This window comes from Poecilia latipinna, unplaced genomic scaffold (assembly GCF_001443285.1).
Source record: "Poecilia latipinna isolate Pla-1442-1.1 unplaced genomic scaffold, P_latipinna-1.0 Scaffold1151, whole genome shotgun sequence".
Lineage (NCBI taxonomy): Eukaryota > Metazoa > Chordata > Actinopteri > Cyprinodontiformes > Poeciliidae > Poecilia > Poecilia latipinna.
The window spans coordinates 32,340-50,753 of NW_015113767.1; the positions used below are offsets into that span (position 1 = coordinate 32,340).

General features: G+C 36.9%; 2 protein-coding genes across 4 annotated transcripts in view; one reads left to right on the forward strand and one right to left on the reverse strand.

Moving 5' to 3' along the window:
- The window catches only part of LOC106960064 (nucleoprotein TPR-like), a gene marked incomplete at its 5' end in the record, with an annotated part of 34,681 nt that extends 32,334 nt beyond the window's left edge, over positions 1-2,347 (forward strand). The window contains 6 exons of the mRNA XM_015052977.1: positions 81-190; positions 307-405; positions 533-686; positions 1,686-1,807; positions 1,890-1,976; positions 2,253-2,347. Of these exons, the coding sequence (XP_014908463.1) occupies positions 81-190; positions 307-405; positions 533-686; positions 1,686-1,807; positions 1,890-1,976; positions 2,253-2,302 (622 nt within the window). The remainder of the gene's footprint in view (positions 1-80; positions 191-306; positions 406-532; positions 687-1,685; positions 1,808-1,889; positions 1,977-2,252) is intronic.
- On the reverse strand, positions 2,055-18,334 carry prg4b (proteoglycan 4b). Of its 3 annotated transcripts, XM_015052988.1 has the most exons (16): positions 12,888-13,017; positions 12,759-12,799; positions 12,596-12,674; positions 12,159-12,275; positions 11,118-11,240; positions 10,788-10,868; positions 10,623-10,670; positions 8,839-8,904; positions 8,524-8,754; positions 7,148-7,726; positions 6,156-6,242; positions 5,535-5,671; positions 4,435-4,591; positions 4,243-4,350; positions 3,732-3,860; positions 2,055-2,616 (listed from the first exon to the last, which is right to left on the reverse strand). In XM_015052988.1, exons 3-16 carry the CDS (start codon positions 12,660-12,662, stop codon positions 2,507-2,509), a joined length of 2,040 nt encoding a protein of 679 aa, XP_014908474.1. In that variant the 5' UTR covers positions 12,663-12,674; positions 12,759-12,799; positions 12,888-13,017; the 3' UTR covers positions 2,055-2,506. The 3 variants fall into 3 exon arrangements, with proteins under 3 accessions (XP_014908474.1, XP_014908475.1, XP_014908476.1); XM_015052989.1 differs by lacking the exons at positions 12,759-12,799; positions 12,888-13,017 and adding an exon at positions 18,329-18,334; XM_015052990.1 differs by lacking the exon at positions 10,788-10,868 and having other exon boundaries at positions 12,759-13,015.
- Between the last annotated feature and the right edge of the window lie 80 nt (positions 18,335-18,414).

Genomic DNA, 18,414 nt, shown 5'->3' on the forward strand with positions numbered 1-18,414 from the left:
TTTCAGCTTCAGTTTTAGTTCATGTTTCATCTCGTTTTCAGCTTCAGTTTTAGTTCATTTTGTTTCATCTTGTTCGTCAGTTCTCCTCAGGTTGCTGGAGTCCCTCGCTTCAGGTTTGGTCTTTCAGAAGACGTGCCTCAGACCAACTCCTCCTCTCACTCTGACCTCGGCCAGCTCGCCTCGCAAGGAGGTGATCCATCACACGTTTAAAAATAAATTACACATAAAATGGTGATTTAATACAAAAAAGCAATAAGAACGGGATGTTCTTTCTTTTTTAATGGTGAAATGATTTCTTTTCTCCAGGTCTTGGGATGTATGAAAGTCCTCTGTTCTTGGCGACTCATGAGGAAGAGTCGGGAGGCCGCAGCGTTCCCACCACTCCACTGCAAGCTGCAGCTCCAGGTACCTTTCACTCAGTCTGATACGAAGACATTCATTTATCTATCTTGACCCTTTTCATAAATACAACCAACCGATTTAGATTCTGGAGTCTCCACCGTTTGTAAAGATAGTTTCCTTTTATCTCCAGTAACTGTCTTCTCGGAGGCTGCACAGTCTGACACGACGGAGCACGCCTCGCAGTCGGTTCCCATGGTGAGCACGTCCACGCCGGGCCTGGTGCTGCCAGGAACCGCCGGGGCCGGGGAGCAGAGAGAGATCTTCCTGGAGCCAGACACGGAGAGGTGATTATCTCTCAAGCTTTTTTCTTCACGGTTTCCACATCTTAGAGTTCTAATTTGATAAACTACATTAAGAGTTTTAAAATTCCTTTTCTTTTCACTCTATGACCTTATCAACTTTACTTATGTTTTGTGTCTATCTTTGGCTTTGTTTGTTTGTTTGTTTGTTTGTTTGTTTGTATTTATGGATGCATTCAGTCGCTCCACGTCTCGTCTTGTTTGTTTTGTTTTGTGCAACCAAACAACAAGACCCACAATGCAGAGCAGCAGGAAACAGATTAATTCTGTAAACACTAAAACTGTGCCACTTGGGTAGAACATATTTACAAAAGTTTTTTAAAATGCACATTGTATATACATTTATGCATGTATTTATATTTTGTAGATATTCTTTGTACAGTGTTTGTTTAATTATTGCTCTGAGGATCTTGTTTTTTCAGCAAATGGCCTTTTTTTTGTCTGTTTACTCCAGTTAATGATTAATCGATTATTAAATTAGTTCACAATTATTTTAATAGTCGGTTCATCATAATTAATCCAACAAATTGCTTCTACCCTGATATAAAATATTGGTAAAACCTAGAAGTGCATCGATTTATCTGCACCAATGTCCTCGGTCGACACTTACATGTGAAACCGATCTTATCTCCCTCAGCAAAGGTCTAAAAATCAACCTCTGTCCTCTCCTCCCCCGCTGTGAGAGAGGTTTGACTGATAGACCAGGTCATGACTGCATGTTTGCGGTTAGCAATAGTCACCCCTTTGTTGCCAACTCAGTGTTTTTTGCTATATTTAGCTAAATTTCAGACAGAAATAAAATGGGTATCGGCCAAAATCAGAATCAGCAGGTCAGGTTTTTAAAGATCAGTAATCGGCGATTGGCCAGAAAACTGCACTCAGTGCAACCCTAGTAGAAACAATCTTTAAAAGTTTAAGCTTCCTGGAAAACACAGTAGTGGTGGAAGATTTCCAGCTGTGATCCTGTATGTTTATTTTTTCCAGGCCCAGTGCTGAAGCGTCTCTGGATGCTGTGGTGTCGCAGGGAGACGCGGAGGAGCCGAGCCAGCCATCTGACAAGGCCAACCTTCCCTCCACCAGCCAGGAGCCTTCCTCCAGCTCTGCAGGTAAAGCCTTAAAACTCATCCATGACAGCCGTCTGGGATACCAGGTGAGACCGATGTGATTATAAATGTCTGATCTTTGCAGATACAGTCCCTAAACCCGCTCATCACGGACATTCCAGACAGCTGCAGCGCTTTCATGACAGCCGTGGAGGTCGGATGAAGAGAGGAGGTAACAACTTTATTGTTCCTGGTGGTTCTAAAGAACTTAGTAAGCTAAAGAAAATGGAAAACAGTCAGAGTTTTCACAACATTTAGTCTTTATTGCCCTCTAATTTTCCTTAAAAAAATCATATATTCACACTCTTATTTATGCACAAACAGTGTATTTAATAAAAATGTTGCCTCATTAACCAAAACTGCCAGGAGATGATATGCAGGCACAACATTGACTAATACTTAGTAACTGTACAGAATCTACATCATTGTTGAACTTTGTCTTCCGCAGGTCAAACCTTCCCTCCCCGCGGCTTACATGGGAGACGATTTCTGAGATGAAGCACTAATCAGTACTAACTCCTAAATGTAGGCAACACCATTCAACTTTCAGAACTGCATTCATCCATGTTCTTGTTTCTTGGCTAGATTTTGTTTATTTGAATGTTTTTTTTAATTCATGTTGATGCTGTGATGCTGTGTTTTAATCAGAAAATAAAACTGTTTGAAATTAGCTCGTGCTCCTTTGTTGTTTTATTTTTCCAGTTAGGATTTCTTCGGGCATCTGAAGAAGTTGTCGGTTTTCGGCGACACATTTGCTCTCGGAGCGGCGACAACGGGTTGGCCATCGTGCATCCTCACGTTGTACGCCGTCGCTGTAAAATATTAGGTGTGGCTTGGTCAACATATTCTGTGAACAGATGCATTTCAGCGTATTTTTCCATGCTGGTGGAAGTTTCCATTTGTTAAAGGATGCTTTACACTCCACATTTAACGATCTGTACATCTGCTAAGCATCCCTCATTAAACTCGCTGGATGTAATGTCAAGGTTTTTAATTCCTTTGAAGTTTAGCTTGCTAATACAAACAAAATAGATGGAGAAAAATACATTTGCTGCTTATAGATATTAAAGTTTTGTTTGAAAAATCTATGCCTATCCAATGATTATCTATGGATATCTAGAAATGAAGCTAAATCTGTCAAAATAATGACTGATTTTGACTGATTAGTTGAGAGCTTAAGGGTCTTCAGTGCTGAATATGAGTGACTTGACACTCGATTTAAGATTTTTAAATATTTGCAGCTGTTTATATCTTGTCTCGTTGCAGCTAAAAACTATTTTATCGGGATTTTGTAACAGACCCACAAAATCTGAAGATAGATGTGAAGTAAAACCAAAAGAAAAAGTTATTTACAAAATATGCTTGCCTGGGTGAATATTTTCCAAGTTTCTTTAAAAATGTGGAATATATGTATTAAAGAATATTTACATGTAAATTCATGGGATTATAGTTAAGTGATTCCATCTCTAGTCCTGTTGGCAGGTTGATGTTAAAGCACAATAATAAGGGATTAAAACCACAAAATGACACTACAAAATAAGAAATGCATAAAAACTTCAAATGTCTATAACTTTCCATGTCATCAATGCTGCTAGTTTTACGATAATCTTTGACCTTCCTTCCATCTAAATGTAAAAAGATTCACCTGTTCTTTGACTAATAGCTTAACCTCTGTCAGACAGGATGGAGAACATCTGAGCATCCATTTTCCACTCACCACACATTATCTATTATATTTAGATCTGGACTTTTCACTGAGCCAATCTAACACATTAAGATGCTTTCATTGCTTTTATTTTATACAACAAAATAAAACGGGTGCATAAAGTTTTCTTCTTCGTGTTGGTCTATCGAAAAAAAATCCCAATTTAAATAACGGAAAATGTGAAAAAGTTAAATAATATAAGATGCTGTGTTTCTGACTTACATCTTGAGAAGACGACGTATTTGTACCCCTCTGGGTTTCTGTTGGTTGGCACGGAAACGGCTGCTGTGATGGTGGAGGGGAAGCCTTTCCAGGATCTACGGATGTTTATTGCTGGCTCCAAAACAGAAACTGCAAGGAGGTGGAACATGAGAATTGGTCAGTTCTGCAGTGAGACTGGATCTGAGGTTCAGGTCCATTCTGCTGACTTAGTGTTAGAAAGGATTATTAATCCCTCTTGGATGCTAGTATCTAAACTTTGCTGCTTCCTTTAGAAATATTTAGTGACTGACCAGTGCATGTGCCAATCAAATGCACAAAAAGCACCACAATGCAGGTCAGCAAATCCTCTCATCTCATTGGCTACTTTCTCATGAGTTGAAATCTCCCTAAAATTATGTTATTACTGTTGACGTATTGAGCAATAGGGGGAAAAAAATGTGCTCCAAAAATATTTGTTATTTATCCAGACATTAAAAATATTCTTATTTTGAAGCCTTAATTTGCGCCGTACCTGCTTGACGGACCAGTCGAGCGCGAACAGTATAAACAGGCACGTTGGCCGTTCTTCCGCATTTGGGACTGGTGCCAAACTGGTATGAGTATTTCTGAACTGTTCCCCCTGTAAAGAAAACAAACAAACAAAAACATTTTTGAAAGAAATTACAGAGAAAAATATTGAAATGCTTTAGGATAATTTGATTACCTCTCTTGAAGAAGTAAACGGACTCTTTCCTGCTGAGGTACTGCGGCACAGACAGGGCAGCTGTGATGTGGCCCTGCAGCCCGTCAAAGCCCGTTTTCACCACTTTCGGATAACCCGGGTCCAGAGCATCATTTTCGAACCTCCAGTATTTTCCTGCCTGTAAATTTAAAACAAACAAGAAAATGTTATAAATGTTCATCAGAGGCATAGTTAAGAAATTTTAAGGCTTCTTGCGCTTCAATTTTGTTGGAAATGGCATCAGAGGAAAGAAGTTCATAACTGTGAAGCAGAATGGAAATTTTATACAGTTTTAAATCTTTTCTTTTTCTTCTTTCATTTAGCATCTCTAAATTTGGGGAATCACAGATGCAAGTCTTTTCTATACCAGTTTAGCACTTATGCTTATTTTTCTTTGCAAAATAGTTCAAACTTAGTCAAATTTTAAACAAAAACGAACCAAAACTTTACATTGTATCATCTGGACTGATTTGATTTAGACCATTTCGTTGTTGCTCTGACTGTATGTTTAGGGTTGTAGGTGAACCTCCACCCCAGTCTCAAGTGTCTTACGCAGTAATCGTTGATTAATTAATAATCGATTAATCGGTAACTGGAGTACGAATTTTAAGAAAAAATTTGCTGAAAGAACAACACTCTCAGATCAGTAATTAAACTAAAAATGTGCAAACAATATGTATATATTTTGCATTTGAGATAAACCTTGATCTGTAAATATGTTCTACCCACTACAACTCAAGTTGCACAGTTTTAGCTTCACCTGTTCGAGTTCTGTAAAAATAGAAACATTTTATTAAGCACATTTTGCTATCCAATCATTAACCAGTTAATCTAAAAAATAGTCAACATATTAGTCCAAAACAGTATTGATAAGTCAAGTTTTTCACATGTCCACATTTTTTAGCTGCAGATTAATCATTTGCTACAAATGATCAAACATGCACTAAAGCAATGCTATTGCATTTCAGGCAATGAAATGTTTGTTTTCTTAATAAAAAAAAATTAATTGAATTGTTTATTTGTATATTTTAATGTACTTCTAAATGAATCTCTTCGCAGGGTGCTGCTATGAGGCGTCTCACCTTGAAAATGTAGGTTTTGCCCTGACAGTTGCAGCGAGTGAACACGGTGTCGATGGGCGAGGGAACGCCCCACACCGCTGTGATTCCTTTGGGTGAACTCGGCACCAGGTTTCTGTCCAGAACCCAGAAGTAATGGCCTGTAATAATAATAATAATAATAATAAATGAAGAAGGTATAACAGCCCTCCATGCAAGCTAAACGAATATTGCATAGTTAATCAATGTGTTTCTTTGTTGAGAACTGATGTGAATATGTGTATGTAAATAAACCGAATTAATCCAAAACTACCTATAAGTAATTTTTCAGCACAATGTAGGAGGGAAATAATTTGCCAACAGAAGAAATTTTAACTGCTAATAAAATGTCTTATTCCACATTATTTCACTTTTAAGCAGTACTTTTTCATCTGTATTAAGGAATTATTGACTTAAAATAAGCTTCCCATGTCGAGCTGAAAAGTTACTTGTGATTTAGTTTTCTTATTTCAAGTGCTTTAAGATATTTGCACTAGAAACGAGTGCAAACAGGATCATACTTGGTAGGATTTTTGTATTTTTGCGGTGTAAAACCTCTTAGTCTTCCAGTTACAGATGAACAGATTCCAGCTTTTCGACACTGACCTCTGAAAACCACCATTGTGCCGTTCCTCAGTGTGGTGATCCCACTGACCGGGCGCCCGCTGCACAGGTTTGTGTCATCGCTGTCATCTGGAGGACAAATGAGCACATTGTTGAAGAAAAAATCAGAACACTGCAGCAGGAAACATGGGTAGTTTTTATTCATGAATTGCCATTAAATTGAAAGCAGGACGCTATTAGTTTCATATTTTTTGCAGCGTTACATTAAATGCAAAGTATTTTTAAAAGCAAAAAATAAGGAACTTTTAATACATTGAGCTTAGCTACAGACACTGCTTTGATGCGACTCTGGATTATGAATGTCTAAACTGTGGTACAAGTTCCTCTGCTGGGGCCCAGGCTCACAGTAGAGGTACACAGAGAAGGTAAATTTGAATGATTAACCATAAAGTAGAGCTAATAAGCACTTATAGTCAAAAATATGTTGTTCAAGCACATTGATCTGCATTTTTTCAAATAGGGGTTCAGTTGTGTGCTACGTTTCCTAACCTCTGAACTCAAATCTTGAAAGTTGGGATCACATAATGGATCAGCTTGTTAAATCATGAACCGACTAAAATCTGAGGTGGATAGAGTAGTCAGAAATTGTTCTCGAGTAAGAGTAGTACTATTTCAACATATTTTTACCCAAGTAAAAGTAAAAAGTAGCCATCCAACAAAATTACTTGAGTAAAAAGTGTTTGGTAAAAAGTCTGAACTGAGAACCATTCATCCAGTCAAATTTACTCAAATGAGCTAAAAAACTCATTACCCAGGTCAGTTTGGAAAGCTTTTTCCTCTTCCTAAATAAAAGTTTTAAACTTTCTTCCCTAGAGGAAGAATAAAAACCAACAGAGCTCATAAAACCTGCTGCTAGCTGCTCCAATGAATATTTAACACAAATTGGAAACATCCATCTCTGCGGCAGAATCACGCCTGTGGAACAAGTTAGTGCTTCTTAAAACATGTCTTCATTGTGTAAAATGTGTTTTTACCTCCTTGGTAATCTTTCAGGTTGTCTGTAATCTGGGTTTGTGGGTCCAGAGGCTTGGACTCAGGTTTAGTGGTGGGTGATGCTTTGGATGGGTCCGGTTTGGAGTCGGGTTCAGATGTGGGAGGATCAGCAGTTGTTTCATCTGGATTAACACCGCCACTGGCGCTGTCCGGGGCAGCCGCTGTGGACGAGAGCAACTCGTCTCCAGCTGGGGTGAGAGTGGCGTCTGAAACGTCTTGCAGAACATCAGGAGAGCTGGTTGTGATGCTTTCTGGGCTGCTCTCTGTGTTTGGGCTTGAAGTGGTTTCCTCAATAACTGAAGCCAAGGTTGACGAGCCCGAAGTTGTGGTGAGCTGGGAGTTTTCCAGCTCTTCCATTAAGTCCTTTGCGTTGGTGTGGCTGACCTCTGGTGCGTCTGAGGGGGAAATCTCCGTCTCGGTCTCTGAAGCTCCGGACGAAGCTGTAGGTTCAGTTTGTGGCTCTGAGGTCAATGAAAGGTCAAGGACGCCGCTGTTCGGTTCAAAGGGAACCAGAGGAGTTGTTGTTTGATCCGGGTCGACACTTGTCGGTTCTGTAGGGTCTTGAGATGGGAAAACAATGACAACTTAATAGGACTGTAACTAGTAGTTATTTTAGCTAACCATTATTTTCACAATTAACTAATCAGATTAAAAAAGTTACCACATTATGCACATTTTTCATTCAACCTTTTTTATACAATGTTAGAAATACATTTTTAAAATCCTTTAAATAATAATATTAATATTTTATTGACTAAAACGCAATAACACAACACTCCTTTAGTGCAGGAGTGTCCAAAGTGTGGCCTGGGGGCCATTTGTGGGCCCTGAAATGATTTTGTTCAGCCCCTGACAACAAGTCAAGAATGGTAAAAATCTGGCTTACAAAATAGAAAGCAACAGATGACCCCAAAAATTCGGAAATTGTTTTTCTTCTTTTTTTACTTTTAAGACGGCAACAGTCTGCAACATTTATATTTTGGATCCTCAATAATACACAGATTTCATAAAAGGTGTGTTTATTGTTACACAGGTAAAACTAAAAAAAACTTATTTAATGAATTTTGTGCCCTGTCAGTAGTTTACATTTACCAGTTTTGGCCCTTTGCTGTAGTGTTTTGACACTACAGCAAAAAAAAACTTAAAAATACTTCTAACTTCAACATGTGAAATGCTCAGTTCTAGAGTGTAGGGCTGATCCGTTTTTTAGATTAACTAAATGGTTCTGGTGTAAAACAAAAGATGGATGTGTTTAAATCCACCTTGGGGTCACTGTTAAGTGCAGTGTAGGTTCTGTGATGCTGTGGGCCTGATTGTTTCCCAATATCTCTGGATCTGAACACTGAACATCACACACCTGTGCGTCCAGTCGTAATTGCTGCCAAAGTAAAAATGTCATCCACAGGCGTCGGCTCTGTATTGAACTGTGGATCGTCTCTAATCAGAGTCGGTTCAGTCGGGATTTCGTCCAAAGGCTCAACTGGAGTCAGTCCATCACCACTGCTGACCTCTGGGGTTGGAGATGCCTCCGGTTGCACATCTCCGTTGGTGGACAAGTCGTCATTCGGAAAAATCTCAGCAAATATATCTACCAGAGAGATGTTTACACAGACTGTTATTGTTGTGTCTGGAAAAAGTTGTTTGCTAAACTCTTCATGATATTTCTGCTCACCATCGCCATCGTCAAGATCCATGGGTGGGTACGGTGTCAAACTGTCTGGAGTAAGTAAGCTGTCATCTGCAGATGAATTGGAAAAAAATTGGAAAATGATTTAATCAAAATCTTGACAGACATGCCAGGATTTTCCATCTCCACGAAGCAGAAGAGAAAATTTGCTGCAAAAACACAAACATATTTTTGTCTAACTTCTAGTGCAATTATATTTGTTCACTTGAAATAAGACAAAATTAACTTACAAGTAACTCTTCAGCAAGATATAGGAGCTTGTTTTAAGCTAATAATTCCTTAGTATATATTTTAAAAACTACTGGCTCCAATTGCAGGTTATCGATTTTACAAACCTATTTATTATACCAGTGGAACTACTACTTTTTCATTAAATAAAACATAAAGCATACTTCTATATCTTGCTGAAAAGTTACTTGTAAGTTGGTTTTGCCTTCTTTCACATACTAAGAATATTTGCATCAGAAATCAGACAAAAATAACAGGTCAACTTTTGCGTTTTTGCAGTGTATATGAAACAGGGTTTTATTTAAAAAAAAATATTATAGATGGGATGTTTGTCAAAACATCCTTATTTCTTCCTCAAATTAATTCTGTTTAGTCAAAAAGTTATTTCCCCTGACTTTTATTTATTGGCATACAAGTTATAGTTATGCTGCGCTTTACGGTTGGTGGTTACTATAGCAACCACAGTTGCTAAGGGATGCGCTAGCAACTGACAGCTCCTCCACTTTTTCTGTTTCTCTTTATCCAGTTGTTATTACTTGTTAGGATTTTGCAGTGTTCCTGGTTCCTTCAAAAAGGGCAAGGATATGTTATGTAATTATTCTTCAAGTTTAATTCTGCGGTTTCCTTTTATGCGACTGAACGTGAGCCCAGCTTTCCTCCACTCATGAAGACACTGCTGCCCTGTGTTTCCTTTGGCTCCTGAGGCCGACGCTCTTGGCTTGTTCTGCTGGCTCTCGGCCCTTCAAAGAAAGCCCCAGGGGCAGAGCTTCAATCGGCTGGATGGGCACATCTCCCTGCTCAGTTTCACTCGGAAATAAAAGTTCAGCTCCGGACGTTTACTCACATGGCTTAAAATGTGAGTTTCAGGGCTGTAGCTGGAGAAACAAAGCGCAAAATGCAGAGGTGGGTAGAAACTAGCTACATTTACTTGAGTAACTTTTTAGGAAATAATACTTTAAAGAGTAGCTTAGTTTTTACTCTTGCTTAAATACATTTTCTAGATACTCTACCCTCTGTGAGTAATTTTGCTGAATGAAGAACAAACAACCAATTCATGAAGTACAAACACAGTTACAGCTTAAGCTAACGTAAGCTTTGTTTTTCTCACGTTATTTTCTCCCTGCTGAGCCTTCGGGCACCGGAAATACTTGACCTTATTTTAACATGCAGAATACTTGTATTATCAACTGTAACTATCGTTTTTATAGGTTTTTTATGATTTAGAAAAGTGTTACCTGAATCTGCTATTTTGTAATCATGTTATTTATTTATTTTTATTTATTTAGTCTATTAAATATAATTTGGACAGAATGTTGCATTTTTGTCTGTCTGATGAAATTATTTAAAAATATTAAATCAGATGTTCTGATCATTCACTAAGTACTTTTAACTAGATTTTGTTCTCTCTTATTAAAAAAATGTAGACCTTTTACTTACTTGAAACATGTTTAAGCAGTTCTACTCTTACTTGAGTACAGTTTCATGTACTCTACCCACATCTAGTAAGATGAAAGCAGAAAAAAAGCAAATAGTGATCTCACCTGCATTGTTTCCTTCACTCAATTCAGGATCCTCTGCCGCAGTTGAATCTGTGAGAATATTTACAAGTAAATTTTAGCTGGAATTTCCATTGAGACACATGCATTTTCCTTAAAGCCTAAATGGATAAAAATGTAGCAAACCTTTTGGTAAAAAAAAAAAAATACCTTTGGGATTGTTATGTACATTATCACATGAACTACCCGTCATTGGTCCTGTTGCTCCTCCACTCTTTTCTGCAGTAATTACTGATACAGAAAATATCGTCAAATGCATCAGGGCAGATTAACTGCATGCATTTCAAGATGCTGCTGTACATGCTGCACATGCATATTAGGTTCATTTTTTTAGATTCATTTCATTAAATTTGTGCATAAGATGTGTTTAAATTGCCAATGTTAGAGTTTCTTGTTGGGTATTCTGTAAAGGAAAAATGTTTCACATGCTGAGAAAGAAAAACACAAACACCACTGCTGTATGAGCTGATCAAGGCTTACCATCCACATCGCAGTGCTTCTTGAAGTCTGGGCAACACTGTTTGAACTTTGAGCATTCGAAGTCACAGCTGCATCGCCGGCCTCTCTTGAAGGTTTCTCCACAACGGCCCTTGCAGGAGTTTACTGTTGCATAGATAAAAATCTGAAGCTTAAAACACTACAGATCCACACAGTTCCTCTGGAAGATACCAGATACACACAACTGTGCACTGCAGCTGAGAATTAAACTCAGTTCACCATATGAGCATTTTTCTCTATGCTTCTATTTTTTTCCACTATAATCCATGCTATTCAATGGATAAATAAGCTGCACACACCATTGAAGATTAAATTAGTTTTCTGTTAACAATAGTTAAAGAAAAGTGGAAACATGCATTAAATAGATATGAGAATATATATATATATATATATATATATATATATATATATATATATATAAAGAGAAAAGAGAAGTTAAGTTACTTTTAATGTCAGATAGTGAGAAGACTAGTTGTATTTTATAGAGTATATACAGTAAATATGTGGTTTTGACTGTACATAATGTACTTGCTATATAATTATTACAGTTTAAATATTCATTTGACAAATTAATTATTGACCGAGTCGTAGAACTTCAATAGTTTTCTGATACCCTACAGCCTGTGGCACCTGAGCCACAATGGCTTTTAATAACTTTTGGTTAAAAAAACTAAATGAATCAGCTAATGTTTCTAAGTTTAAATATAATAATAAATGCAAGTTTTTAACAGTTTTCCACAAAAATGACACTAAACGTACAAGTAAAATCTTTTTAAAATGTTTTTCTTGTGCTTTTTTAAATTTTTACACCATTTTTCATCCTGCAGAAAAAAGATCCATACTCCTGCTAAATTGTGTTTATTTTTTAGCTGAAATCCTAAATATAGGAATAAAATGGTGGTCCTTTAAAAATACCAGACTTTCTCTAAGAAACAGAATTTGAAAAAAAAAAGTTTAATATAATTTTCTACACAAGCATCACTCCTGTTTGTTTGTGTGCATATGTGCAAAAGCAAATCTTACTTGTGGTGCACTGAGCTTCATAATCATTGCAGCACTCATCATAGGACAGGCAGGTGAAGTCACACTGACACATGTTGCCTCGGTAGTACTCGGCGCCACATCGTTCTCTGCAGCTCGCTGTAGGAAACAGCGCAAACAGGAAAAACGATCAGAAACGAGTTGAGAAATCAGTGTGTGCTGCTGATGTGATCCTTTGGAGCACAGGCTGCCAGAAATCGATTTCTGAAGTTGAGCAACAAAAACAAATGTAGGCACATGTCCTCCCTCCGGTTAATGATCATTAACAAAGCAAACATGGATGAGTAGAAGGGAAGAAAACATTTAACAGATTGCCAGAAAAATTAACAATATATATGGATTTTTTTTATTTTTTTTGCATAGACTGGTAATTAAATATTTTCTTAATGAAATGTGCCAGTTATAGGAGTTATACTCACTCTGAGATGAGATGAATTTCAAAGCACAAACCAGCAAAGTGGCAACCATAAACGTTTTGGAAGACATTATACAGTAAATCTGAAATAAAGCATCAGAAATTAAGATAAAGCTGTCATTTTCAAAATTAAAAGGCAAACTACTACAACCATGGTGTAAACTCACCTTTCCTGAGCTCCTGTCTGCCGAATCGGTGACCTGTGCTCCTTTTATAGAGCCGAGGGAGAGAAAGAGAGACGCCCTGAGTGTCTTGTAATTGGCGAATCTGGTCTAATTAAAAGGCGATGATCTCACAGGGTGTAGGGAGGGTCCTGCAGTCCAGACATTAGGATTTACCACAAACACCTGGAAGCACATCAACACACTTCTGTGCCAGACAGACGGCTGACTTCACACACTTCTGGGCAGAGGAAATAACAGTGGCTGGGGCTTGTTGTTCAGTCAAAACTCAGAACAGGGGAGTTTCTCATCCTGCCAGACCTTCCAGGTCAAAGACCGTCAAACAAACTAGTCATTGCTTTTTTTATTTGCTCTATTGTTCTTTGGCATTTTATTCTATTTATTTATTATATATTTAGATCTTCAGAACATTTAGAACTTAGTTTTTTATAATTAACTATATTTATTATAGTATTAATTTATTCATTCTTTACACCCAGGATTCAAATTTTCAAACAATTTGCTTTTAGCTATACAACATCTATGATCCACGTTAGCTATCTAATATCTGGTAAATCAACAAAAATATGATCTATTTATGTTTAGAAAACAACCACAGATACATTTATTTTCTAGCTTTTGATGGTCCCAAGGAAAAGTTAGTCACAGAGAACAAATATGAATGAATCACCTGTTATCAAGCACTGGACCTGCAGACCTTTGTAAACAAGCCAAAAACCAAATTGCACTTGTACCATTTAAAATGTTACACATTTGATGATTGTGATACAACTACAAACTTTAATGTATTTTGTCATCAATCTCATTCGCCAACACAAAACAGCAAATGATTATATGTGTAGTGGAAATGTTATGCAATTTTAATTTTTTTTTTTTTTTTCACAAATTAACATTGAAAGGTTTGGTGTGTGTTTTCATTTGGGTTCATTTTCAGACACCTTCCTCTGCAGTAACAGACTGACATTTTTACTGACTCCTTTTTGAAAAATTGCCAACGCTCAGTCAGTTTAATAGAGAGAGTATCAATTTAATTAATTTAAAGTACCAGTCTAATCTGCCCACTCCAACACATGAGTGTTCATTAATGAGTTCCAGAGTAGCACTAAACATTTTATGGTTTTCCTTCAACAATGACTTTATTCTTGACAATTTGTCAAGAATTCCAGCTTTTTTGGGGAAGTACAGCAAGTTTTTGTTCAGCCAAAATTGTGTTAATCTCTCTCCTCTTGTGGTCCTTCTTGTCCAACCCTCTCACTTTAGGTGGACAGACAGGTTTTTGTTGCCCTATAATTTAGATTTTTACATAATTTTCATGCTATTTGGAGATATTGAAGGATTGAGACGCTGCTTTAGTGCTAAAATGTTTCCACAACTTTATCCCTGACTTGTCTTTGGTCTCCATGACTCCTTTTGTTCCCTAATGTTCACTTACAAACCTCTAAGACCTTTACCAAACAATTACATTTGTACTGAGATTCAACTGCACAGGTGTAACTACGTTTTATTTAAGGGTGTCAGAATGAAACGCACCTTAAAGGGTATTTTTCCTTCCACTTCATAATCATGCTCTATTATTTGACATCATAACAAAATAAATAAAAGTTTGTGGGTATAATAAAACAAATAGAATTGAAAAAGTTAAAGAAAAACAAATACTTTTACCATATCCTCAATTATTATTGGTTTTTTTTTTTTATTTGAAAGGGAAAGTCCTGCTAAGTGGTTAATAAAAGCAGAAAAGCTTACCTCATAAAATTATTAACAAAATCAGTGGATATGCAGTTCCTGCTATCTCAAACAATTCCTGTCAAAGCAATTTTACTACATATATTTGTGCATTTGAGCCTTTTTTGCATCTTTGTTACAAATGTAAACATGGATTTTCTTAAATTTAAACTGAAAATATGTGTTTTGGTTAAACAAGACTAAAACTGAGGTGAGTTTGGCAGGAAACAAAGGATAATTATTTATGAAAAGTACCCAATTTTAAGTATGGAGGAAGATCTGTGAGTCTGTGAGCCTGTTTTTCCTTCAAAGGTCCTGCAAATCTTACCAGACTGCAAGGTGATGAGTGAACTCTTTTAAAAATAAAACATCTAAAAGACTGAAAATGGAACTGGGTGTTTTAGTAAGATAATCATCAAAAATGTAATGAGAGCAACAACCCACATCCACCCTATATACAGGTCAAATATGTTTGTGTCTGTGGATCAGATGAAGATGGCGTTTTGTGGTTGGAAATCTTACTGAACCGTTTTACAGCTTGGGGAATTTCCTGTTGTGTCATCGTCCAGTTAGAGGATCGGTGTCTGTTAGTGCTCTCATGTTAAAGCAGTGATATTGAAATGGCTGCACCAACTGAACATATTAAAGGAAAAACACTCTCCACTATTTCCTGCCACAAAACAAGACAAAGAGAAGCCATGCAATGCCCTTTCAGCTTCTCTTTGGAGTAGAGTTGGAGCGCCACCTGGTGTTCACAGCACAGAGCAAAGTTTCTCCTCTGCAGGTGATTTATTAGAGAAATTTTGAAAATATTTGACACTTTTGGAGCTTCTTCTCGCGTTTACAGCTTTTTAGGCTTGACTGTAAAAAAAAAAAAGTAAACTGGTTCACATGTTCTGAAGACAAAACTAAATCTATTCCTTTATTTTCTTTTCCTAATTTCACAATAATGTGCAAAAAAAATTAAAAATGAGACCACCCTGAAGTCTTCTACTGGAGTGTGCAGATTTCTCAAACAGTTTATGATGATGTCAACTCTGATGAGGTTCAAATCAGCATCTACTTAGTAGTAGGATGCCTTCCCACATATTCCTCTGTTTCACACCAAACCTACTGTTTTGTTTTGTTTTGTTTTGTTTTCAGAGAAGTTAATCTCATTTTATCAAAGCACATGGTCATGATTAAAGTCCCAGCAGAGATCAGCAGACTCAACAGGTTTAGGTTTGTGACAGATCTACAGGTGTTTTGACTTTTAGTTTCATCTAAAAGTCTTAGTCATTTCTTTATTGTTTGTTTTTCTTATATTTTTGCCATTATAGTTTGTCTCTTGTGATGGTTCATTTATTCTCATCGTTTTTACTTTGAATTATCATTTCTTTAGATTAGTGTTTCTTTTTGTTGTTTCTACCCTTAGGTTTCTCTGTCCCTCTGCTCTGTTAAGTTTACACAGGTTATCTGGTTCCTTGCCACTTTCTCTTCTTCCTCAGGATATTTAAGCTCCCAGTTCACATTGTTCTCCTCTGGCTCCTTTCATTACACTTTATCTCCATAACACCGTGTTTCCCTGCAGTGTTGACTTTCTGTATGTTTTTTCCCCATTATTCTTCTTCAATAATTCATGAATTCAATAAAAAGGCCCTTCTCCTGTCTGTATTTTGGTCCAGTCACTAACTAATTTGACATTTAAAAATACTTTCTCCTAATCTCTAGTGTGAACTAATTTAGACTTTGTGACCAAAGGTGCTATTGTTTAGCCTTTGAGAACTAAAGATGTAAAGGGCTTTATAAATAAAATCGTTATTAATGTTATCTTCTCATTCTGGCATTTAACAAAATGGAATAATTTTGCCAATCCTAGCTGAACATAAACAGGAATCATGTAATCTACTCTCCTGTTAGACAGCAAAAGAAATTTGGTTAGGTGTCCTTTTATGCAGTGTAAATAATTATAAATATACAGCTCTGATGAAAAATTAAGTGACCACTTAAAATAATCAGTTTCTCGGATCTTACCTTTTATAGGTTTATGTTTGAGTAAAATAAACATTGTTCTTTTATTATATGAACTACTGACAACATGTCTCTGAAATTCCTAGCAAAAAATTTAGTATTTATTTGCAGACAATGAGAAATTTAGACAACAGTCACATACAGATATATCACAACGTAATCATATTTTTTTGAATGCATTGATATTTATTGATGCTCTCATAGAACAAACAGTGGATAAAATATTAAAACCAATAATCAATATAGTGTTGGAGGCTTTTAAACATCAAAATTTATATCATAACAAGAAATGCATGATGATAAATGATAAAACAATACAATAAATATCCACCCCTACAGTGTAATAGACAGCTGTAATCTTAACTTACAGCTGTCTATTACACAGCTGTAAAAAAAAAAAATTACATTTCTTTTTTCTTTCATTGAGACATTTTAGGTCCTACATCCTCATTTTGCCCTGAAGGTTCACAGATTGAAACAGCTGCATCTCCATCTGACTCTTTGCAGGGTAACAAGCTCATAGAAAGACAAACACTTGACACAAAGGGAAAGGTGATAGATGGAGATAATGCATTTGTTTTTGCGGATTTATCCCACACACACATTTGATCTCCCAGTGAGATTAGATGAGCTTTGAGGGGTTCAGTGGGTTTGCTGTCCTGGCACTAGAACTGTCTCTGTGGTTTCTGAGCAGAGGAGGGCAATCTTCTGTCTTGGCAGCTTTAATAAGCCAGCCTGCACAAGCAGCAGCTAAGCTGATTTATGTGCGCGCCCCCTCTAAAAGAGGCAGGATCAGAGAGACACCAAGGACAAAGGGTGAGCCCACCAGGTCTCCTTCAGTCAATCATTTTTAACATTTGAGCTGAAAACCTGATGAAGGAAGCACAGCGACTTCCGGCAAGACATGAGCAGTCTAAAGAAGAGTTCATAACAGGAAACGGATTACGCATTTACTGTTTCAGTTCTGTTTTCAATGTGCTAAAAAGCAACCTAAAGAATCAGTTTGAGAGTTATCTGAAACAACATAAACATGCTCCAAAGTCTGAAGCTGTGATAGAAACAAAAGAGCCTTTAGAGGAAGACAAATGAGAGCAGATCTGTAGAGAAAATACCAACACGTGGCAGAGTTTGATTAAATTCTGCAGCTAATTTCATTTTATGTCTGAGGTTTAAATCAGGATTAAATGCTCAAATAATTATCCCTCATTTAATTCTGTGCTAGCAGATGGAAGGATGAGACTCTGCCAGTAAAATTCTTTGATAAAGCAACTGATATTTCAGCCACCTATAGGTCCTTCTGGACTCTGCATGACTTAAGTTAAAATGTATAGTGTTATGTTAAGTCCTGAAATATAGTTGTGACATTGTGATCAAATGTTTTCATCTTCCTTGTCGCTTACTGCAGGTCTAAAGACGGAAGTTATCATATCTAACCATCACCAATGGTGCACAGGAAACAAATACGCTTCAAAGCTGTGCAAAGGAGCCACTTTGCTGGGTTTGATATTATCTTCTGCTGCATCCTGTGGATCCCATCAGGCATAAACAATATCACACGGATTGGTTACATATCAGGCATGAATACTTCCAGCAGAGAACTATTTCTGTTCATGAATCTGATGTCTAACAGTAGCTGAAAGGACAAGTGAAGTGACACCATTTCATAATAGACAATGCATGTTTGCCTGTTCAATTTTGCATTTTAAATGCCAGCAGGAAGTAAACATGTTCGAAAACAAACTTGATTGTGGTTGAATGTATTTTTACATTACCTGCCTGATGCAAATCATCAAAACAAACTTTTTTATATGACTGATGACCAGTAAAGATTTTTATTTTCTCCTTTAGTTCCTGATAAATACTTTACAAAAGTATCCATGCATTATAGCGGACTCTTACAAGTATC

What these genes read in the sequence shown, in the direction of transcription:
- prg4b (XM_015052989.1), bottom strand. Translation starts at nt 12,662, where the DNA reads ATGTCTTCCAAAACGTTTATGGTTGCCACTTTGCTGGTTTGTGCTTTG. An exon ending in GAAGCACTGCGATGTGGATG is followed by an intron (nt 10,869 to 11,117) that starts GTAAGCCTTGAT and finishes TTTCTGTATCAG; the next exon opens with TAATTACTGCAGAAAAGAGT. An exon ending in TGTACATAACAATCCCAAAG is followed by an intron (nt 10,671 to 10,787) that starts GTATTTTTTTTT and finishes ATATTCTCACAG; the next exon opens with ATTCAACTGCGGCAGAGGAT.